Source organism: Oncorhynchus masou, chromosome 31, assembly GCF_036934945.1.
Source record: "Oncorhynchus masou masou isolate Uvic2021 chromosome 31, UVic_Omas_1.1, whole genome shotgun sequence".
NCBI classification, from domain to species: Eukaryota; Metazoa; Chordata; class Actinopteri; order Salmoniformes; family Salmonidae; genus Oncorhynchus; species Oncorhynchus masou.
This window is the reverse complement of record NC_088242.1, coordinates 98,678,665-98,702,893: the sequence shown is the minus strand read 5'-3', so window position 1 is coordinate 98,702,893 and position 24,229 is coordinate 98,678,665. Positions and strand designations below refer to the sequence as shown.

General features: G+C 46.4%; 2 protein-coding genes and 1 long non-coding RNA gene across 20 annotated transcripts in view; 2 read left to right on the top strand and 1 right to left on the bottom strand.

Moving 5' to 3' along the window:
- LOC135524808 (tumor protein 63-like) overlaps positions 1–14,342 on the top strand; it is a 75,491-nt gene extending 61,149 nt beyond the window's left edge. For 2 of the 5 annotated variants that reach the window (XM_064952648.1, XM_064952647.1), the window contains exons 9-12: positions 8,404–8,555; positions 10,526–10,670; positions 11,949–12,042; positions 12,393–14,342. In XM_064952648.1, the coding sequence (XP_064808720.1) occupies positions 8,404–8,555; positions 10,526–10,670; positions 11,949–12,042; positions 12,393–12,689 (688 nt within the window). In that variant the 3' untranslated portion in view covers positions 12,690–14,342. Of the gene's footprint in view, positions 1–161; positions 1,601–8,346; positions 8,556–10,525; positions 10,671–11,948; positions 12,043–12,392 lie in introns of those variants that run through there. The other 3 variants (XM_064952646.1, XM_064952645.1, XM_064952649.1) reach the window with 2 other exon arrangements.
- An 898-nt stretch (positions 14,343–15,240) lies between these two features.
- Positions 15,241–17,788, top strand: LOC135524807 (uncharacterized). Its single transcript, XR_010453040.1, has 2 exons — positions 15,241–16,182; positions 16,218–17,788. It is a non-coding gene; the product is annotated as an uncharacterized LOC135524807 (long non-coding RNA).
- Positions 17,789–19,914: 2,126 nt separating this feature from the next.
- LOC135524806 (zinc finger and BTB domain-containing protein 11-like) overlaps positions 19,915–24,229 on the bottom strand; it is a 28,705-nt gene continuing 24,390 nt past the window's right edge. For 2 of the 14 annotated variants that reach the window (XM_064952643.1, XM_064952644.1), the window contains exon 11: positions 19,915–22,378. In XM_064952643.1, coding sequence (XP_064808715.1) covers positions 21,858–22,378 — 521 coding nt within the window. In that variant the 3' untranslated portion in view covers positions 19,915–21,857. The remainder of the gene's footprint in view (positions 22,379–24,229) is intronic. The other 12 variants (XR_010453039.1, XR_010453028.1, XR_010453029.1 and 9 more) reach the window with 12 other exon arrangements.

The following is a 24,229-nucleotide window of genomic DNA, read 5'->3' as shown; positions in this document are numbered from 1 at the left end:
CTTCAATACTGTGTTTCCAAATGCCTCTGTTTCTCTATTTTGTAACTCTCTCCTCTTAACTTTTGACTTTCTACTGGTTTATTTCTCTGGTTCCTGTTTCCTACTCTCCTAAAGTGAGTCCTTACTTTCTTCTCTCTCTCTTCTCTGGTTCCTGTCTGCAGTCTGCTTAAAGCCCGGCTACGTTCAGAGCTCCTGGAACCCCTAGCGGCAGAGCAGAGGAGTCGATGCAGTACCTCCTGAGACTCACCTCATCCTCACATTCCTCCTCCCTTCAGTTTCCTCGCTCCTCAAACCTCAGCCACAATCAGATTAGGGGCTCCTCTATCTCTCTCTCTCTCTCTCCCTCTTTCAGGGCACTTTCTAATATTCTCTCTCCTCCCTCCCTCTTTCTACCTCTCTCTCTCTCTCTCCTTCTCTCCTCCCTCCCTCTATTTCTACCTCTCTCTCTCTCTCTCTCTTTCAGGGCACTTTCTAATATTCTCTCTCTCCCCTCCCTCTATTTCTACCTCTCTCTCTCTCTCCTTCTCTCCTCGGTCTCTGGGTTCCTTCTCTGAGATTGTGCCGCTTTTGAAACTCTCACATTCTCCAAACAGAGTTAAATAAACAGATAAACAGTCTGTTGGTGCTTCATGTTCATGAAATAAAACGTTGTTTTTTTTCCTATTCATTACTTATGTAACACATATGTTAAAAGTTTAGTCTGTCTGGCAAGTACTCTGCATATACCAGTCTACTGATAAGATGCTGTCACATTAGAAAAGTCAGATATTAAGAAGTTTTGCATGCCAGATTAGAATCTTTGTAGCTGTGTGGCAACACCAGTCTCAAACAGCAGAGGGCGCTTTGAGTTATTCAAAATTCAGTTTGTTTCATTAAAATGTTTTACATTGAGTCATTTAGCAGACGCTCTTATCCAGAGTGACTTGCAGTAGTGAGTGTATACATTTTCATATATTATTTTTTTTCATACTGGTCCTACGCGGGAATCGAACCCACAACCCTGGCGTTGCAACCGCCATGCGTCACACGGGAACCCTATGGTCAGCGATTAAGCTGTACAGCACATAACCTACATCCCGGTTTAAAGCACCATTCATGTCTTTCGTTGCTTTTTAAGTTTGTGTTGCTGATGGTAAAAATGACGCTAGTAATTTTATTTTATCTTTATTTAACCAGGCAAGTCAGTTAAGAACAAATTCTTTTTTCAATGATGGCCTGGGAACAGTGGGTTAACTGCCTGTTCAGGGGCAGAACGACAGATTTGTACCTTGTCAGCTCGGAGGTTTGAACTCACAACCTTCTGGTTACTAGTCCAACGCTCTAACCACTAGGCTACCCTGCCGCCTCTACACTCTAACCGCTAGGCTACCCTGTCGCCTCTACACTCTAACCGCTAGGCTACCCTGTCGCCTCTACACTCTAACCACTAGGCTACCTCCCGCCTCTACACTCTAACCACTAGGCTACCCTGCCGCCCCTACACTCTAACCACTAGGCTACCCTGCCGCCTCTACACTCTAACCACTAGGCTACACTGCCGCCTCTACACTCTAACCACTAGGCTACCCTGCCGCCTCTACACTCTAACCACTAGGCTACCCTGCCACCTCTACACTCTAACCACTAGGCTACCCTTCCGCCTCTACAGTCTAACCACTACACCCTCCACCTCTACACTCTAACCACTAGGCTACCCTGCTACACTCTAACCACTAGGCTACCCTTCCGCCTCTACAGTCTAACCACTAGGCTACCCTGCCACCTCTACACTCTAACCACTAGGCTACCCTGCCGCCCCAATTGAGTTATGGACAGGGATACAGTCTACTTGTATTGCAGTCAGAACACATGCATAGTATCCACCTCTCCTCCTATTGGCTGGGGCTGGTCAGGAACCAAGCACTAGTGTTTTTCTACAAGACTTCACTTGTCTATTGATTGTTGTTTTGTCTTTGGAGCTGGACTCAAACCTAACGGTGTGTTCCCAATGATGCCCTATTGTCTAAATAATTACTATTTTTAACCAGAGCCCTGTGGGCAGTCCCAGGTAGAGCCCTGTGGGCAGTCCCAGGTAGAGCCCTGTGGGCAGTCCCAGGTAGAGCCCTGTGGGCAGTCCCAGGTAGAGCCCTGTGGGCAGTCCCAGGTAGAGCCCTGTGGGCAGTCCCAGGTAGATGCCCTGTGGGCAGTCCCAGGTAGAGCCCTGTGGGCAGTCCCAGGTAGAGCCCTGTGGGCAGTCCCAGGTAGAGCCCTGTGGGCAGTCCCAGGTAGAGCCCTGTGGGCAGTCCCAGGTAGAGCCCTGTGGGCAGTCCCAGGTAGAGCCCTGTGGGCAGTCCCAGGTAGAGCCCTGTGGGCAGTCCCAGGTAGAGCCCTGTGGGCAGTCCCAGGTAGAGCCCTGTGGGCAGTCCCAGGTAGAGCCCTGTGGGCAGTCCCAGGTAGAGCCCTGTGGGCAGTCCCAGGTAGAGCCCTGTGGATCCTGGTCAAAAGTAGTTCATAACAAAATAAATAGGGTGCCATTTGGGAGGCACATCAGTAGTGTTAAGGGGAGAGGTGCCATTTGGGAGGCACATCAGTAGTGTTAAGGGGAGAGGTGCCATTTGGGAGGCACATCAGTAGTGTTAAGGGGAGAGGTGCCATTTGGGAGGCACATCAGTAGTGTTAAGGGGAGAGGTGCCATTTGGGAGGCACATCAGTAGTGTTAAGGGGAGAGGTGCCATTTGGGAGGCACATCAGTAGTGTTATGGGGAGAGGTGCCATTTGGGAGGCACATCAGTAGTGTTAAGGGGAGAGGTGCCATTTGGGAGGCACATCAGTAGTGTTAAGGGGAGAGGTGCCATTTGGGAGGCACATCAGTAGTGTTAAGGGGAGAGGTGCCATTTGGGAGGCACATCAGTAGTGTTAAGGGGAGAGGTCCCATTTGGGAGGCACATCAGTAGTGTTAAGGGGAGAGGTGCCATTTGGGAGGCACATCAGTAGTGTTAAGGGGAGAGGTGCCATTTGGGACTCAGTAGTGTTAAGGGGAGAGGTGCCATTTGGGAGGCACATCAGTAGTGTTAAGGGGAGAGGTGCCATTTGGGAGGCACATCAGTAGTGTTAAGGGGAGAGGTGCCATTTGGGAGGCACATCAGTAGTGTTAAGGGAGAGGTGCCATTTGGGAGGCACATCAGTAGTGTTAAGGGGTTTTTGTGCCATTTTCTGAAAGCATATTTAGTAGTGTTATTTAGGATTGCCATTTGGGAGGCACATCAGTAGTGTTATGGGGAGAGGTGCCATTTGGGAGGCACATCAGTAGTGTTATGGGGACTGTTTGGGAGGCACATCAGTAGTGTTAAGGGATGATGGCCATTTGGGAGGCACATCAGTAGTGTTATGGGGAGTGCCATTTGGGAGGCACATCAGTAAATGTTATTTCTGAGAGGTGCCATTTGGGAGGCACATCAGTAGTGTTTCCTTTTAGAGGTGCTTCATTTGGGAGGCACATCAGTAGTGTTAAGGGGAGAGGTGCCATTTGGGAGGCAAATCCATGATGGGGAGAGGTGCCATTTGGGAGGCAATCAGTAGTGTTATCCAACATTTGGGAGGCACATCAGTAGTGTTAGGGGAGAGGTGCCATTTGGGAGGCACATCAGTAGTGTTAAGGGGAGAGGTGCCATTTGGGAGGCACATCAGTAGTGTTATGGGGAGATGCCATTTGGGAGGATGATAGTATAATTACACCTGCCATTTGGACTCAGTAGTGTAATCTAGAGGTGCCATTTGGGAGGCACATCAGTAGTGTTAAGGGGAGAGGTGTATAATCACTTTGATCATGCTGGTCATGTTGTATACGGTCACTGCCGGACAGTTTGTTTTGTTGTTTTTGTTTAATTTTCTGAAAGATATTTAGCATTTATTTAGGATTGACAGATTCATGACACACACGTGCCTTTATGTACAGAGAGCAGATTCTACGGAGAACTTTCTTTTTGACTGTTTGAAACAGATTGTTGTGATGCATGGCTGTTGCGGTTCGTTTGGTCTGTCAGAACTCAATAAATGTTTTTTCTGCTTTGACTTTTCCTTCTCGTTTTTTCCTTTTATGTTTCTTCATCTCTTCATTTGCAAAACAAGGAACCCTCAGCTCAAACAAACCCATGATGCCACTCAGGGCTCTATTCAATCAGATCAGCGTTATCCAACATTCTATCCCACATTCTAGGATGACAGATGTAATCTACAGGATGATAGATGTAATCTACAGGATGATAGATGTAATCTACAGGATGATAGATGTAATCTACACCTCCATTAGGATGATAGATGTAATGTAATCTACAGGATGATAGATGTAATCTAAAGGATGATAGATGTAATCTACAGGATGATAGATGTAATCTACAGGATGATAGATGTAATCTACACCTCCATTAGGATGATAGATGTAATCTAAAGGATGATAGATGTAATCTACAGGATGATTAGATGATAATGTAATCTACAGGATGATAGATGTAATCTACAGGATGATAGATGTAATGTAATCTACAGGATGATAGATGTAATCTACAGGATGATAGATGTAATCTACAGGATGATAGATGTAATCTACAGGATGATAGATGTAATCTACAGGATGATAGATGTAATCTACAGGATGATAGATGTAATCTACACCTCCATTAGGATGATAGATGTAATCTTTAGGATGATAGATGTAATCTACAGGATGATAGATGTAATCTACAGGATGATAGATGTAATCTACAGGATGATAGATGTAATCTACACCTCCATTAGGATGATAGATGTAATCTACAGGATGATAGATGTAATCTACAGGATGATAGATGTAATCTACAGGATGATAGATGTAATCTACAGGATGATAGATGTAATCTACACCATTAGGATGATAGATGTAATCTACAGGATGATAGATGTAATCTACACCTCCATTAGGATGATAGATGTAATCTACAGGATGATAGATGTAATCTACAGGATGATAGATGTAATCTACAGGATGATAGATGTAATCTACAGGATGATAGATGTAATGTAATCTACAGGATGATAGATAATCTACAGGATGATAGATGTAATCTACAGGATGATAGATGTAATCTACAGGATGATAGATGTAATCTACAGGATGATAGATGTAATCTACACCTCCATTAGGATGATAGATGTAATCTACAGGATGATAGTTGTAATCTACAGGATGATAGATGTAATCTACACCTCCATTAGGATGATAGATGTAATCTACAGGATGATAGATGTAATCTACAGGATGATAGATGTAATCTGCAGGATGATAGATGTAATCTACACCTTCATTAGGATGATAGATGTAATCTACAGGATGATAGATTTAATCTAAAGGATGATAGATGTAATCTACAGGATGATAGATGTAATCTACAGGATGATAGATGTAATCTACAGGATGATAGATGTAATGTAATCTACAGGATGATAGATGTAATGTAATCTACAGGATGATAGATGTAATCTACAGGATGATAGATGTAATCTACAGGATGATAGATGTAATCTACAGGATGATAGATGTAATCTACAGGATGATAGATGTAATCTACAGGATGATAGATGTAATCTACAGGATGATAGATGTAATCTACACCTCCATTAGGATGATAGATGTAATCTACAGGATGATAGATGTAATCTACAGGATGATAGATGTAATGTAATCTACAGGATGATAGATGTAATCTACAGGATGATAGATGTAATCTACAGGATGATAGATGTAATCTACAGGGATGATAGATGTAATCTTTAGGATGATAGATGTAATCTACAGGATGATAGATGTAATCTACAGGATGATAGATGTAATCTACAGGATGATAGATGTAATCTACACCTCCATTAGGATGATAGATGTAATCTACAGGATGATAGATGTAATCTACAGGATGATAGATGTAATCTAAAGGATGATAGATGTAATCTACACCTCCATTAGGATGATAGATGTAATCTACAGGATGATAGATGTAATCTACAGGATGATAGATGTAATCTAAAGGATGATAGATGTAATCTACACCTCCATTAGGATGATAGATGTAATCTACAGGATGATAGATGTAATCTACAGGATGATAGATGTAATCTACACCTCCATTAGGATGATAGATGTAATCTACAGGATGATAGATGTAATCTACAGGATGATAGATGTAATCTAAAGGATGATAGATGTAACCTACACCTCCATCAGGATGATAGATGTAATCTACAGGATGATAGATGTAATCTACACCTCCATTAGGATGATAGATGTAATCTACACCTCCATTAGGATGATAGATGTAATCTACAGGATGATAGATGTAATCTACAGGATGATAGATGTAATCTACAGGATGATAGATGTAATCTACAGGATGATAGATGTAATCTACAGGATGATAGATGTAATCTACAGGATGATAGATGTAATCTACAGGATGATAGATGTAATCTACAGGATGATAGATGTAATCTACAGGATGATAGATGTAATCTACACCTCCATTAGGATGATAGATGTAATCTACAGGATGATAGATGTAATCTACAGGATGATAGATGTAATCTAAAGGATGATAGATGTAATCTACAGGATGATAGATGTAATCTACAGGATGATAGATGTAATCTACAGGATGATAGATGTAATCTACAGGATGATAGATGTAATCTACAGGATGATAGATGTAATCTACACCTCCATTAGGATGATAGATGTAATCTACAGGATGATAGATGTAATCTACAGGATGATAGATGTAATCTACAGGATGATAGATGTAATCTACACCTCCATTAGGATGATAGATGTAATCTACAGGATGATAGATGTAATCTACACCTCCATTAGGATGATAGATGTAATCTACACCTCCATTAGGATGATAGATGTAATCTACAGGATGATAGATGTAATCTACAGGATGATAGATGTAATCTAAAGGATGATAGATGTAATCTACAGGATGATAGATGTAATCTACACCTCCATTAGGATGATAGATGTAATCTACAGGATGATAGATGTAATCTACAGGATGATAGATGTAATCTACACCTCCATTAGGATGATAGATGTAATCTACAGGATGATAGATGTAATCTACAGGATGATAGATGTAATCTGCAGGATGATAGATGTAATCTACAGGATGATAGATGTAATCTACACCTTCATTAGGATGATAGATGTAATCTACAGGATGATAGATGTAATCTACAGGATGATAGATGTAATCTACAGGATGATAGATGTAATCTACAGGATGATAGATGTAATCTACAGGATGATAGATGTAATCTACAGGATGATAGATGTAATCTACAGGATGATAGTTGTAATCTACAGGATGATAGATGTAATCTAAAGGATGATAGATGTAATCTAAAGGATGATAGATGTAATCTACAGGATGATAGATGTAATCTACAGGATGATAGATGTAATCTACAGGATGATAGATGTAATCTACAGGATGATAGATGTAATCTAAAGGATGATAGATGTAATCTACAGGATGATAGATGTAATCTACTCCTCCATTAGGATGATAGATGTAATCTACTCCTCCATTAGGATGATAGATGTAATCTACAGGATGATAGATGTAATCTACAGGATGATAGATGTAATCTGCAGGATGATAGATGTAATCTAAAGGATGATAGATGTAATCTACACCTCCATTAGGATGATAGATGTAATCTACAGGATGATAGATGTAATCTACAGGATCGGATGATAGATGTAATCTACAGGATGATAGATGTAATCTACACCTCCATTAGGATGATAGATGTAATCTACAGGATGATAGTTGTAATCTACAGGATGATAGATGTAATCTAAAGGATGATAGATGTAATCTAAAGGATGATAGATGTGATGTCACCTCCGTTTAATTGAATGCTGTTTAATGAGCCTCATTATTTGTATATAGTCTAGATGTTCTGAACGTCTAAGGAGAGTGGGGGGGGGGGGCGGCAAGATCAGCTGCTCCCCGATTTTGACGGCTCCAAAACATCTGCTATTGACGGTTGACGCTGATCTGAATCTACACACATACTGTTAGATGACATGTAAACTTTATAGTCACAGAGAGATGCTTTGAGTTTCTATGGCTTCAATTGAATCATTTCCCATCGTGTTGAAAACACATTGGCGTGTAAGAGATTCAGGTTTGAGAATAACATCAGCTACACAATCTTGTCAAAAATGATTACCTAACCTTGTCAATGTTAACTATACTGAACAGTAAAACTTAAAATGTTGTTTTCCACTGTACTGTAACTAACAGGCAGGTTGACCCTTTGTCGTTAAAGATGGGATCTCTGGGACGATGAGAGTAACGGCCTGTACCCTCCTCTCTCCTGCCCCAGGAGCGCCATGGCCCCCCAGCCCCAGTATGGCTCCAGCTCCCCTCCTCCACCCCACGGCAAGGTCAACAAGCTCCCCTCCGTCAGCCAGCTCATCAACCCCCAGCAACGCAACACCCTCACCCCCTCCTCCATGGCCCAAGGCCTGACTGACAGTAAGTGTGCCTTACCCCTTTGTATAGAGAGATTCTGCTCCCCCTGTCTGACTTGATCTGTCTAGAGGCCCCTGTCCTGTCTAGAGGCCCCTGTCTAGTCTGTCTAGAGGCCCCTGTCCAGTCTAGAGGCCCCTGTCTAGTCTAGAGGCCCCTGTCCAGTCTAGAGGCCCCTGTCCAGTCTAGAGGCCCCTGTCCAGTCTAGAGGCCCCTGTCCTGTCTAGAGGCCCCTGTCTAGAGGCCCCTGTCCTGTCTAGAGGCCCCCGTCCTGTCTAGAGGCCCCCGTCCTGTCTAGAGGCCCATGTCCTGTCTAGAGGCCCATGTCCTGTCTTTGTGTCTGGGTCCCTGTCATAACTCCCCTGCCCCGCCAACTCCAGTACCACGTCCCCTCTCGGCCGATCATGTGACACGCGTCAGGGAGGATAGCGGTATCTGTCTGGGCACAAGTGGTGCTGGGAGGGATGTGTAGGGTGTCGCTGTACAACTCTCAGCCCTCTGTCAGAACGCTTCCTCCTCTGGGTCAATGGGGCGGCAGGGTAGCCTAGCGGTTAGAGTGTAGAGGTGGCAGGGTAGCCTAGTGGTTAGAGTGTAGAGGAGGCAGGGCCTAGTGGTTAGAGTGTAGAGCGGTTAGAGTGTAGAGGAGGCAGGGTATCCTAGTGGTTAGAGTGTAGTGGTTAGAGTGTAGAGGAGGCAGGTAGCCTAGTGGTTAGAGTGTAGAGGAGGCAGGGTAGCCTAGTGGTTAGAGTGTAGGGGGCAGCAGGGTATCCTAGTGGTTAGAGTGTAGGGTGGCAGGGTAGCCTAGCGGTTAGAGTGTAGGGGGGCAGCAGGGTTAGAGCATAGCGTGGTTAGAGTGTAGAGCGGCAGGGTAGCCTAGTGGTTAGAGTGTAGAGGCGGCAGGGTAGCCTAGTGGTTAGAGTGTAGGGGCGGCAGGGTAGCCTAGTGGTTAGAGTGTAGGGGCGGCAGGGTAGCCTAGCGGTTAGAGTGTAGAGGCGGCAGGGTAGCCTAGTGGTTAGAGTGTAGGGGCAGCAGGGTATCCTAGTGGTTAGAGTGTAGAGGCAGCAGGGTAGCCTAGCGGTTAGAGTGTAGGGGCAGCAGGGTAGCATAGCGGTTAGAGTGTAGAGGTGGCAGGGTAGCCTAGTGGTTAGAGTGTAGGGGCAGCAGGGTAGCCTAGCGGTTAGAGTGTAGAGGCGGCAGGGTAGCCTAGTGGTTAGAGTGTAGGGGCAGCAGGGTATCCTAGCGGTTAGAGTGTAGAGGCGGCAGGGTAGCCTAGCGGTTAGAGTGTAGAGGCGGCAGGGTAGCCTAGCGGTTAGAGTGTAGGGGCAGCAGGGTATCCTAGCGGTTAGGGTAGCCTAGCCTAGGTTAGAGTGTAGAGGCGGTAGGGTAGCCTAGTGGTTAGAGTGTAGGGGCACTAGTGGTTAGAATGTAGGGTTAGAGTGTAGGGGCACTAGTGGTTAGAATGTAGGGGCGGCAGGGTAGCCTAGCGGTTAGAGTGTAGAGGCGGCAGGGTAGCCTAGTTAACCCACTGTTCCTCGGCCAGTTAACCCACTGTTCCTAGGCCGTCATTGTAAATAAGAATGTCCCCTTGCCCCCCCCCCCGTCCCCCCCCCCCGTCTATCTTATGTAGATAATACACAATCTCAGAGACCGTTAAGAGTTCTTACATTTGTCCAGCCTCAGCCCTTTGGGCTGAAAAAAACGAATGACAGATTGTGGCTTTAAAGAGTACCGCTCACAGAAGCTTGTTTCTGGAGTGACGTGATGATGCTCACTGCCTCTAATCTACATAAACATCTGAACCATAGTTATGGTGCTGGAGATAAATTTGATATTTAAAAATGTCAAATTACCCCCTTTAAGAGTCACTCACACTAATCCATGTGATGCTCTAGTGACTCTGACGATTGGCCACATTGGCTAACAGTAGATTGCTTCCTTTCATAGAGATAAAACTATGATCTCTATGGTTTCTCTAGTGACTCCGATGATGGGTCACATGCCAATGAATGCTGACATGTCGGCCCTGAGCCCCGCCCACATCCTGCAGCCCCAGTTACCCATGGTGCCCAGCTCCCACTGCACCCCCCCGCCTCCCTACCCCATGGACAGCAGCATCTCCAGGTACCTAGCTAAACAACCACCAGTGAAGGCTGGTGAAGGAAGGATGGCTCATAGTAATGGCTGGAATGGCTTTACAGTATCTCTGTTTGATAATGTTTCATTCGTTCCATTACCAAGAGCCCGTCCTCCGATTTAAAAAAAATTAAAAAGTGGTACCAGCCACCACTGATAACACACATCTGTTGATGCTCTTGGACAGTTGTGGGCACTATAGAAAGTCAGGACGAGACACAATATTGACAGAACAATTTCAACGCGGCTCTAAAAGCACTAGTTTTGTCACCAAAACCTGAACCGCTCTAACTAACATGGTTCTAAATAATTGGATCTGACGGAGCTCTCTGTATCGGATCTGACGGAGCTCTCTGTATCGGATCTGACGGAGCTCTCTGTATCAGATCTGACGGAGCTCTCTGTATCGGATCTGACGGAGCTCTCTGTATGGGATCTGACGGAGCTCTCTGTATCGGATCTGACGGAGCTCTCTGTATCGGATCTGACGGAGCTCTCTGTATCGGATCTGACGGAGCTCTCTGTATCGGATCTGACGGAGCTCTCTGTATCGGATCTGACGGAGCTCTCTGTATCGGATCTGACGGAGCTCTCTGAATGGGATCTGACGGAGCTCTCTGTATGGGATCTGACGGAGCTCTCTGTATCGGATCTGACGGAGCTCTCTGTATCGGATCTGACGGAGCTCTCTGTATCGGATCTGACGGAGCTCTCTGTATCGGATCTGACGGAGCTCTCTGTATCGGATCTGACGGAGCTCTCTGTATCGGATCTGACGGAGCTCTCTGTATCGGATCTGACGGAGCTCTCTGTATCGGATCTGACGGAGGTCTCTGTATCGGATCTGACGGAGCTCTCTGTATCGGATCTGACGGAGCTCTGTATCGGATCTGACGGAGCTCTCTGTATCGGATCTGACGGAGCTCTCTGTATCGGATCTGACTGAGCTCTCTGTATGGGATCTGACGGAGCTCTCTGTATCGGATCTGACGGAGCTCTCTGTATCGGATCTGACGGAGCTCTCTGTATCGGATCTGACGGAGCTCTCTGTATCGGATCTGACGGAGCTCTCTGTATCGGATCCGACGGAGCTCTCTGTATCGGATCTGACGGAGCTCTCTGTATCGGATCTGACGGAGCTCTCTGTATCGGATCTGACGGAGCTCTCTGTATCGTTAAACATTCTTGTCTAATACAGTTATTACAAGAATGCCGTGGTGCTATTTTTCACAACTAACCCGTTTCCTTCTCTGTGTCCCGTTGCAGCTTTCTTTTGCGGCTGGGCTGCGCAGCCTGCCTGGACTGTTTCACAGCACAGGGCCTGACCAACATCTACCAGATCGAGAACTATAACTTGGAGGTGAGGCCTTGCCTGTCGCACGCACCTGTGTGGTTAAACTCAGAGAGAAGGGTCGGCTGGCTTCAGGAGGCCTGAGCCTTCGTGTAAGGCAAGAAAAAAAAAACATTTATGAAAAAGGAATGTTTATCTGCAAGTCATCTTTGTCTATTTTTGTAATCAGAACTACTCTTCATTTTTTGGGCTGCCTCGCGCCAAGCCTAGCCTGAGAGCATTGGGCTGCCCGTTGGGGCCCTGGGCCTAGCCTGAGAGCATCGGGCTGCCCGCTGGGGCCCTGGGCCTAGCCTGAGAGAGAAGACTAAACGAGGCTAGAGAGACTAACCCCCAGTGTGTGATGTCATCCCCGTCCACAGGACCTGTCCCGACTGAAGATCCCGCAGGAGTTCCAGCACGTCATCTGGAAGGGCATCATGGAGCACCGGCAGAGCATGGAGTTCTCCCCTCCTCCGCACATCCTGCGTACCTCCAGCGGGGCCTCCGCCGTCAGCGTAGGGTCCTCCGAGGCCCGCGGCGAGCGGGTCATCGACGCCGTGCGCTTCACCCTGCGCCAGACCATCTCCTTCCCTCCGCGTGACGACTGGTCCGACTTCTCCTTCGATCTGGACTCCCGACGCAACAAGCAGCAGCGCATCAAAGAGGAGGGGGAATAGAAAAACTCTCACACTCCGGATGGAATTTCAATCTAAGGTGCACTGTTGACAAGCGCACTGTACCAATGGGTCTGTAAAAGGGCCATTTTCCTGTCGTTCAGAGATCACTTTTACAGTAAACGCTGGGAATGTCGGCTCACGCGCACATTAAAAGTCGAGTGCGGTACGCTTGTCGGCAATGGGCCTTGGATTGAAGCCCCTGCCTCTGTCACACACCTGTTGACCAACCACTCTCGTATCACGGTACAGAACTAGGAATTCTCTGTGCTCTGGGTCCGGTTTCCTCAAAAGCATCTAAGTTCATTGTTAGAACAACCCTCGTTTTGGAGCAGAACACAAAAACCATTGTTGGAAGTTGTTTAGCGACCTGCCTCAGACCTGACTTACATCGCTAGCGGGAAACTGGACCCTGGTCCTTAGTTCAGATATCCTAAATAGCAAAATACTATGCAAATAAAAATGCACTTATTTTATGGTTTTAGAAAATCCTTCCATAGCTGCCAGCTAGAGGATGAGACAAATTATGGTTTTAGAAAAGATACATTTCATAATTTTTCAACAACAAAAAAAAATATCAAATTTCTTGAGACAAAACTCTTAAAATGCTTTTTGTGATTTGCTTTGATATTGTTTTAATAGGTTCTCTAATCCATTCCGATGTTAAAGCATGAGAGGAAACCTTTTGGGGGATTTGTTGTTGATGCTGGGCCATAGAAGGTGTATGGCCAGGATTCAATCCAAAGTGCGTTACGACAGATGAGACCTTCAAAATTATAAAGATAGAAAAATGTATTGATGTAGGTGCTTCTGTCTTGCTGTTGACTCACTTAGCAAACATCTGTCAACTGCTACCATTTCATAAATAAATTATAAACGAATTCACAAATATTGCAAAAAAAAAACAACAGGATATACACTGTGGACAGTTTATTAGGTACACCCATCTAGTACCGGGTCAGACCCTTTTTGCCTCCAGAACAGCCTGAATTCTTCAGGAAATTGATTGTGTGGTGTTCAAACGTTGCTCAATTGGTATCAAGAGACCTAAACGTGTGGCAGCCTGTACTGGGGGGCGATGAGTACCTGCCAAATCCTGCCACCAGCCTGTACTGGGGGGCGATGAGTACCTGCCAAATCCTGACACCAGCCTGTACTGGGGGGCGATGAGTATCTGCCAAACCCTGACACTGCCACCAGCCTGTACTGGGGGGCGATGAGTATCTGCCAAACCCTGACACTGCCACCAGCCTGTACTGGGGGGCGATGAGTTTCTGCCAAACCCTGACACTGCCACCAGCCTGTACTGGGGGGCGATGAGTTTCTGCCAAATCCTGCCACCAGCCTGTACTGGGGGGCGATGAGTACCTGCCTAATCCTGACACTGCCACCAGCCTGTACTGGGGGGGGCGATGAGTTTCTGCCAAACCCTGACACTGCCACCAGCCTGTACTGGGGGGGGCGATGAGTTTCTGCCAAACCCTGACACTGCCACCAGCCTGTACTGGGGGCGATGAGTATCTGCCAAACCCTGACACTGCCACCAGCCTGTACTGGGGGGGCGATGAGTTTCTGCCAAACCCTGACACTGCCACCAGCCTGTACTGGGGGGGCGATGAGTTTCTGCCAAACCCTGACACTGCCACCAGCCTGTACTGGGGGCGATGAAACCGATGAGTGTTCTGCCAAACCCTGACACTGCCACCAGCCTGTACTGGGGGGCGATGAGTTTCTGCCAAACCCTGACACTGCCACCAGCCTGTACTGGGGGCGATGAGTTTCGCCAAACCCTGACACTGCCACCAGCCTGTACTGGGGGCTGCCAAACCCTGACACTGCCACCAGCCTGTACTGGGGGGCGATGAGTATCTGCCAAACCCTGACACTGCCACCAGCCTGTACTGGGGGGCGATGAGTTTCTGCCAAACCCTGACACTGCCACCAGCCTGTACTGGGGGGGGTGATGAGTTTCTGCCAAACCCTGACACTGCCACCAGCCTGTACTGGGGGGGGGTGATGATGACACTGCCACCAGCCTGTACTGGGGGCGATGAGTCTGCCAAACCCTGACACTGCCACCAGCCTGTACTGGGGGGGCGATGAGTTTCTGCCAAACCCTGACACTGCCACCAGCCTGTACTGGGGGGCGATGAGTATCTGCCAAACCCTGACACTGCCACCAGCCTGTACTGGGGGGGCGATGAGTATCTGCCAAACCCTGACACCAGCCTGTACTGGGGGGCGATGAGTTTCTGCCAAACCCTGACACTGCCACCAGCCTGTACTGGGGGGGGCGATGAGTATCTGCCAAACCCTGACACTGCCACCAGCCTGTACTGGGGGGCGATGAGTACCTGCCAAACCCTGACACTGCCACCAGCCTGTACTGGGGGGCGATGAGTACCTGCCAAACCCTGACACTGCCACCAGCCTGTACTAGGGGGGCGATGAGTTTCTGCCAAACCCTGACACTGCCACCAGCCTGTACTGGGGGGCGATGAGTACCTGCCAAACCCTGACACTGCCACCAGCCTGTACTGGGGGCGAGAACCCTGACACTGCCACCAGCCTGTACTGGGGGGCGATGAGTACCTGCCAAACCCTGACACTGCCACCAGCCTGTACTGGGGGGGCGATGAGTATCTGCCTAATCCTGACACTGCCACCAGCCTGTACTGGGGGGGCGATGAGTACCTGCCAAACCCTGACACTGCCACCAGCCTGTACTGGGGGGCGATGAGTACCTGCCAAACCCTGACACTGCCACCAGCCTGTACTGGGGGGCAATGAGTATCTGCCAAACCCTGACACTGCCACCAGCCTGTACTGGGGGGCGATGAGTACCTGCCAAACCCTGACACTGCCACCAGCCTGATGTACCAGGAATCATTCGTCGGACCAAAAGCATCGTTTTTTTTTCTCCCACTCCTCAAATTGTCCAGTGTTGTTGCCCACTGGAACCTCTTCCTCTTGTTTTTATCTGATGGGAGTAGAACCCGGTGTTGCAATAGAACCATCCGTGACAAAGACCGACACGTTCCGAGATGCTGCTCTGCACATCACTGTTGTACTGTGTCGTTAATTGTCTGTTAAGCTTGCACGATTCAAGCCATTTCTCCTTGGATTTGGTCCAAATTAAACGTTACATTGTTGTTAGTGGTTATACTAAATAAACAATCCTCTATATACACACACACACACACACACACACACACATAGCTTTAGTTTACATTGTGAACCTAGCAAGTAGTAGTAGCAGCTTCTAGATTCCTTAACTCGTAGTAAAATAATCAGTGGTGTGTGTATAAAGTCAAAGCCACATGCAACCAAATGTAACTTTATTTTTTTCGCATTTCAATTCACAAGATCTAATGAACCGTCAACAATTGACGCAAAGCAAGCGCACCACGGGGCAGGGAATCAGCTTTCATCGATTTCAAAGGGAAATCTACTAAGGGAAGTTAGTGTTGGTGGTCAAGGACCGTTACTAGGAAAGGTAGTGTTGCTGGTCAAGGACCGTTACTAGGGAAGGTAGTGTTGCTGGTCAAGGACCGTTACTAAGGGAAGCTAGTGTTGCTATGGGGCTACCAGCTACATTAGCTTGTAGGCTAGCGGACTTTTTATACGTTTTGTGAAGACATATGTACGACCTCCCGAAAACAATCACTGAATTGAGTATGATGCTTTTCCACCCGCTTACTCAAAAATAAATATGTATTTATCGGTTTATCGGACCGATAATGGGAAACTTCTCAACTGCCAGTGCGGCCACCCGGAAGTAACCCCACAACTGGCGAGTGGCCATATTGGTACTGCGCTAAATACGGGCCAAAAATGATAAAATACTCATATTACACTTCAGCCCAAGCCTAAATTACCATTAAAAGTATAATGTGCTGCTCTGTTCTTTACCGCACCTTGGGTTGAATCCCGGTCTGTTGCTCTGGACTGGACTGTCATGATCGCCTGCTGTTTTTAGTCCACAACACTGTTTTTGCCTGCTGGTCACAAGCCAGTCTTGATTGTATACATTTCAAAGATACATATTTTTACTTAGTGTCAGAGAGTGTTATTAATAATGCTGTTGGATTGGTTGATTTCTTATTTTTTATACAACTGCCTTGTATCGTGCCTGTGTTCACGTTCCTGCTTCCAGGATTTCCAGAAACCTGGGGATTTAGTCATCCTTTTGTTCGTTATACCGTTGTGTTTAACTCTTGGGGAAATTACTGGAATTTTGCTACCCTCGTGTTGGTTAAACTATCGTGTTTATAACTACTTACTGTATTTCTACGTGAATGAGAATTGCATCAACACACAAACTGTTATCTGAAGTATTTAACAACTCAACACGCTCATAGCCCTCGAGGCGATAACAATACTGGTACAGATCATTTTTGGTATTGCCCCCCCCAAAAAATAGCACCCTACGGTCGATATTATATAGGGTGGCATTTGGGATGAATTTCATTGCCTGCTTGTTCTCGCCGTCTGTAACACGATGTACAGTCTTTGTATTTTGTGGGTCTGTTGAACATTTACTGGGCTACATTTTTCATTTTTCTTACAAAAGCTCCTTTTGATTTGTCTTGCTGGATATTTGGAACCACATTTTGTAAACTGTTTTTGTTGTTGTTACAGATTAACTTGATAGATGGCCCAAACTATTGAGATCATTGTATATACATTTGTATAGTTATTTTCTAAAAGCTACATGCTGTTATGTATTTTTTACTAAAAAACAAACAAAAAGGATTAGACTTAGAATAGTGCATGGTTAAAAGCCATTATGGTACAAAGGGGTTCGGGTTATTTCTATTCATTTAAATGAATAAAATCGGGGTCTCAACAAGTCACTGTTCTCACAAGCGGTCTGTGTCATGTTGCCATAAACACAGTTTATATAATTTCAATATTAAAAGTGTGATAACTACTGAATGAACATGCTATGAATTACCCTAGTATGTCATTCTGTTGGTACATTGAAAGCAGAACCTCGTACTGTAATCTGCTGTTCCACAATTTTGTAAAATGAATTGTAAATATGTTGCAATGTACTTATTTTGATAAACAAAAAAATAAAATATCCCAAGTATATCAAATGCTGTTGCAGTTTGTAATATGTCCATTAGTGACTTTAAAACAGAATAGTCATTTCTTGGCAGTACTAAGTCAGCCTGTACACTGTGTGGTCTTTTGAGAGAAAAACAGACAAGATGAACATAAGAAATAGGTTTATTATGTTCCCCCTCCAGCCGGTGGTCAGGGGAGGCAGGTGCTAGTTGAGCTTCAACTTATAAAGGGGGGAGTGATACCAGACGGGGAGCTTCAACTTATAAAGGGGGGAGTGATACCCAACGATGAGCTTCAACTTATAAAGGGGGGAGTGATACCAGACGGTGAGCTTCAGCTTATAAGGGGGAGTGATACCAGACGGTGAGCTTCAACTTATAAAGGGGGGAGTGATACCAGACAAAGAGCTTCAACTTATAAAGGGGGGAGTGATACCAGACGGTGAGCTTCAACTTATAAAGGGGGGAGTGATACCAGACGGTGAGCTTCAACTTATAAAGGGGGGAGTGATACCAGACGATGAGCTTCAACTTATAAAGGGGGGAGTGATACCAGACGGTGAGCTTCAACTTATAAAGGGGGGAGTGATACCAGGCGGTGAGCTTCAACTTATAAAGGGGGGAGTGATACCAGGCGATGAGCTTCAACTTATAAAGGGGAGTGATACCAGGCGGTGAGCTTCAACTTATAAAGGGGAGTGATACCAGGCGGTGAGCTTCAACTTATAAAGGGGAGTGATACCAGGAGGTGAGCTTCAACTTATAAAGGGGGGAGTGATACCAGACGATGAGCTTCAACTTATAAAGGTGGGAGTGATACCAGACGATGAGCTTCAACTTATAAAGGGGGGAGTGATACCAGACGATGAGCTTCAACTTATAAAGGGGGGAGTGATACCAGACGATGAGCTTCAACTTATAAAGGGGAGTGATACCAGGCGGTGAGCTTCAACTTATAAAGGGGAGTGATACCAGGAGGTGAGCTTCAACTTATAAAGGGGGGAGTGATACCAGGCGGGGAGCTTCAACTTATAAAGGGGGAGTGATACCAGGCGGTGAGCTTCAACTTATAAAGGGGGAGTGATACCAGGCGGTGAGCTTCAACTTATAAAGGGGAGTGATACCAGGCGGTGAGCTTCAACTTATAAAGGGGAGTGATACCAGGAGGTGAGCTTCAACTTATAAAGGGGGAGTGATACCAGACGATGAGCTTCAACTTATAAAGGGGGAGTGATACCAGGCGATGAGCTTCAACTTATAAAGGGGGAGTGATACCAGACGATGAGCTTCAACTTATAAAGGGGGAGTGATACCAGACGATGAGCTTCAACTTATAAAGGGGAGTGATACCAGACGATGAGCTTCAACTTATAAAGGGGGGAGTGATACCAGACGATGAGCTTCAACTTATAAAGGGGGGAGTGATACCAGACGATGAGCTTCAACTTATAAAGGGGGGAGTGATACCAGACGATGAGCTTCAACTTATAAAGGGGGGAGTGACACCAGGCGGTGAGCTTCAACTTATAAAGGGGGAGTGATACCAGACGGTGAGCATCAACTTATAAAGGGGGGAGTGATACCAGACGGTGAGCTTCAACTTATAAAGGGGGAGTGACACCAGGGTTCGGGGTCAGCTTCAACTTATAAAGGGGGAGTGATACCAGGCGGGGAGCTTCAACTTATAAAGGGGGAGTGACACCAGACGGGAGCTTCAACTTATAAAGGGGGGGAGTGATACCAGACGGGGAGCTTCAACTTATAAAGGGGGAGTGACACCAGACGGGGAGCTTCAACTTATAAAGGGGGGAGTGATACCAGACGGGGAGCTTCAACTTATAAAGGGGGAGTGATACCAGACGGGGAGCTTCAACTTATAAAGGGGGGAGTGATACCAGACAATGAGCTTCAATTTATAAAGGGGGGAGTGATACCAGACAATGAGCTTCAATTTATAAAGGGGGGAGTGATACCAGGCGATGAGCTTCAACTTATAAAGGGGGAGTGACACCAGGCGGGGAGCTTCAACTTATAAAGGGGGGAGTGATACCAGACAATGAGCAGATCAGGCTCATTTTAAAACAAGGCGAGAACAAAGCTGTACAAACATGGTAAATAAAACATGGTCCTGAAGGAAAAGTAAAAAGTCTGAAAACTGGATTATTTGATAATTTAATAAAATATCTGAGATTCAAATGGTATGTGGTGAGATTCATGAATGCAGCAAATTCGTCCAGATTAATACAGAATATTTTAAATGACTGCCACTATTTACACATATAAGATTGGATTGAGCTTTAAATCAATTCAGTTCGTTCAATCTATATATATATATATATTCAGTAAAAAATAGTCAACTTTGTACCTTCTGTCCCACTGTAGACAAGAGGGGCCTGTTCAATTGGGGGACAACAAGGGAGCAGTACCTGAATTCGTCTCATAAGAACACATTGTTTTGCATTGCAGAATGTTTTGCTACAGTTGTGCCCTAATGAACACCGCCCAGGAATCTGACATCCCCCGTTCCTCCACCTCAGGACAGAGACTGACAGTCCTGTGTCAACCTGTCCACCTGGGTTCTGATAGGTCAGGGATACGAGTCACTCCACCTGTCCACCTGGGTTCTGATAGGTCAGGGATACGAGTCACTCCACCTGTCCACCTGGGTTCTGATAGGTCAGGGATACGAGTCACTCCACCTGTCCACCTGGGTTCTGATAGGTCAGGGATACGTCACTCCACCTGGGTTCTGATAGGTCATGGATACGTCACTCCACCTGTCCACCTGGGTTCTGATAGGTCAGGGATACGTCACTCCACCTGTCCACCTGGGTTCTGATAGGTCAGGGATACGTCACTCCACCTGGGTTCTGATAGGTCAGGGATACGTCACTCCACCTGGGTTCTGATAGGTCAGGGATACGAGTCACTCCACCTGTCCACCTGGGTTCTGATAGGTCAGGGATACGGGAGTCACTCCACCTGTCCACCTGGGTTCTGATAGGTCAGGGATACGTCACTCCACCTGGGTTCTGATAGGTCAGGGATACGAGTCACTCCACCTGTCCACCTGGGTTCTGATAGGTCAGGGATACGGGAGTCACTCCACCTGGGTTCTGATAGGTCAGGGATACGAGTCACTCCACCTGTCCACCTGGGTTCTGATAGGTCAGGGATACGAGAGTCACTCCACCTGTCCACAAGTCATTCTTGCTGCCCACTAGGTGGTCTGTCACATCACTCCACCCCTGGTCTGTCACATCACTCCACCCCTGGTCTGTCACATCACTCCACCCCTGGTCTGTCACATCACTCCACCCCTGGTCTGTCACATCAATCCACCTTGTCTGTCACATCACTCCACCCCTGGTCTGTCACATCACTCCACCCCTGGTCTGTCACATCACTCCACCCCTGGTCTGTCACATCACTCCACCCCTGGTCTGTCACATCACTCCACCCCTGGTCTGTCACATCACTCCACCTGGTCTGTCACATCACTCCACCTGGTCTGTCACATCACTCCCCCTGGTCTGTCACATCACTCCCCCTGGTCTGTCACATCACTCCCCCTGGTCTGTCACATCACTCCACCTGGTCTGTCACATCACTCCACCTGGTCTGTCACATCACTCCACCCCTGGTCTGTCACATCACTCCACCCCTGGTCTGTCACATCACTCCCCCTGGTCTGTCACCTCACATCACTCCCCCTGGCTGTCACATCACTCCCCCTGGTCTGTCACATCACTCCCCCTGGTCTGTCACATCACTCCACCTGGTCTGTCACATCACTCCACCCCTGGTCTGTCACATCACTCCACCCCTGGTCTGTCACATCACTCCACCCCTGGTCTGTCACATCACTCCACCCTGTCTGTCACATCACTCCACCTTGTCTGTCACATCACTCCACCTTGTCTGTCACATCACTCCCCCTGGTCTGTCACATCACTCCACCCTGTCTGTCACATCACTCCACCTTGTCTGTCACATCACTCCACCTGGTCTGTCACATCACTCCCCCTGGTCTGTCACATCACTCCACCTGGTCTGTCATCACTCCACCTGGTCTGTCATCACTCCACCTGGTCTGTCATCACTCCACCTCTGCCATGTGTACCACCTCCATGGTTTGTACAACCTCTTGCTCCTCCATCTTCACCCCCCCGGGTAGTACACTCTGCTGAGACAGCACATAGTTCACCACCTGCATGATGCTCTGGTCTGACAAGGTCGCGACCCCGTCACCCTGAACGGCCTGAACCGCCTCCACCGTCTCCTCCGTGATCAACACCGTCTCGATCTCCTCGGCCGGCGGCGGCTGGACGGGCCGGAGCTCGGGGGGGAGATCGGACGCCAGGATGGAGACGGCGTGTTCCACCTGAGTACCCTGGTTGTGAAACTGTAGCGTATCTTTCTCCAGCATGATCTTCCCCGGCAGGAGGTCGCCGTGGTACTTGGTCATGTGCTTCCGTAGGGAGCGGGCATCGATGTGGGCTTCCTGGCACTCGGGGCACACGTAAGGGCGCTCGCCGGTGTGGGTGCGTACGTGTCTCTTCAGAGAGCGTGCGTCGGCCCAGGCTACTCCACAAGTCAGACACTCAAAGGGTTTGACTCCTGAGAGAAGAAGAGAGAGAAGAAGAGGACAGGTGTTACAACGCAGTCCTTTAGACTCCTATTCTCTAGCCACCCAATCAACACCTGTCTGTAAGGTGAGTGAACCTATTAACATTAAAAAGGCCTCGTTGGACCCTCCCCCTTCCTGACAATGAAGCCCGGTCAAATGAAGACAACAACAATCAGTAGCCTCAACATCATTATAAGCACCAAGTGTGCTTGACAAATAGTGAAAATCAGCACAAATGCAATAATGGCATTGTAGTGAATACCAAGTGTCGATATGACAGCAGTCAAAAATAGGCCGTTGTCAGACATTATCTTTGGCTTACAGAATGGTGTACGGCATCAGTTGGATCTCATTTAGCTGTTGTCACTTACTGACACACCCTCCTAAAACTGGCTTATAACTCAGCCTTAATGTTTAGCCCATTTCCATCTTTAGATTTAAAAAAATAAATTAAAAAAAAACATTTTCTGCCATTTAATATTTTAAATTTAAATTAATCTGGTTGTATTCATAAGAGTTGTTATTCTAAGCCAATCAGATGATGTAATCCATAACAGTTGTTATTCTAAACCAATCAGATGATGTATCCATAACAGTTGTTATTCTAAACCAATCAGATGATGTATCCATAACAGTTGTTATTCTAAGCCAATCAGATGATGTATCCATAACAGTTGTTATTCTAAACCAATCAGATGATGTATCCATAACAGTTGTTATTCTAAGCCAATCAGATGATGTATCCATAACAGTTGTTATTCTAAACCAATCAGATGTTGTATTATTAAGTTGTATACGTTCCCACGAGCTGCATAGAAACAGTGGGGGCGACCCTCAGACACGGTCTAGTACTTTCTCAGATGACTGATCATACTTTATGTAAAACAAAGAGATATGGTAATTAATGCCCATGCGCACATATCTTGCCAATTGAAAATGTTATGTTTTTAAGCTAGCGGTCGTGCCTGCCTGTCAGTCACACAGTAGCAACGTAACTAAAACAAATTTCACATTTTAAAATGCATTTTGTCATATTACTGTAAAAAGAACATTGTATTATTGTACTCAAATGTACTAAATGTATTTCAGGTGGGCTTAGACTATTCCCCTTTTCACCATATATCACCGTTCACATCAAGGCCGGTTTGCATTGAACCACACGGGGAGAGTGTGTTGATATGTATAATATATAATAAACATGGGCATAAATGTTCTGTTCAGATTTACAGTGCCTTGCGAAAGTATTCGGCCCCCTTGAACTTTGCGACCTTTTGCCACATTTCAGGCTTCAAACATAAAGATATAAAACTGTATTTTTTTGTGAAGACTCAACAACAAGTGGGACACAATCATGAAGTGGAACAACATTTACTGGATATTTCAAACTTTTTTAACAAATCAAAAACTGAAAAATTGGGCGTGCAAAATTATTCAGCCCCCTTAAGTTAATACTTTGTAGTGCCACCTTTTGCTGCGATTACAGCTGTAAGTCGTTTGGGGTATGTCTCTATCAGTTTTGCACATCGAGAGCCTGAAATTTTTTCCCATTCCTCCTTGCAAAACAGCTCGAGCTCAGTGAGGTTGGATGGAGAGCATTTGTGAACAGCAGTTTTCAGTTCTTTCCACAGATTCTCGATTGGATTCAGGTCTGGACTTTGACTTGGCCATTCTAACACCTGGATATGTTTATTTTTGAACCATTCCATTGTAGATTTTGCTTTATGTTTTGGATCATTGTCTTGTTGGAAGACAAATCTCCGTCCCAGTCTCAGGTCTTTTGCAGACTCCATCAGGTTTTCTTACAGAATGGTCCTGTATTTGGCTCCATCCATCTTCCCATC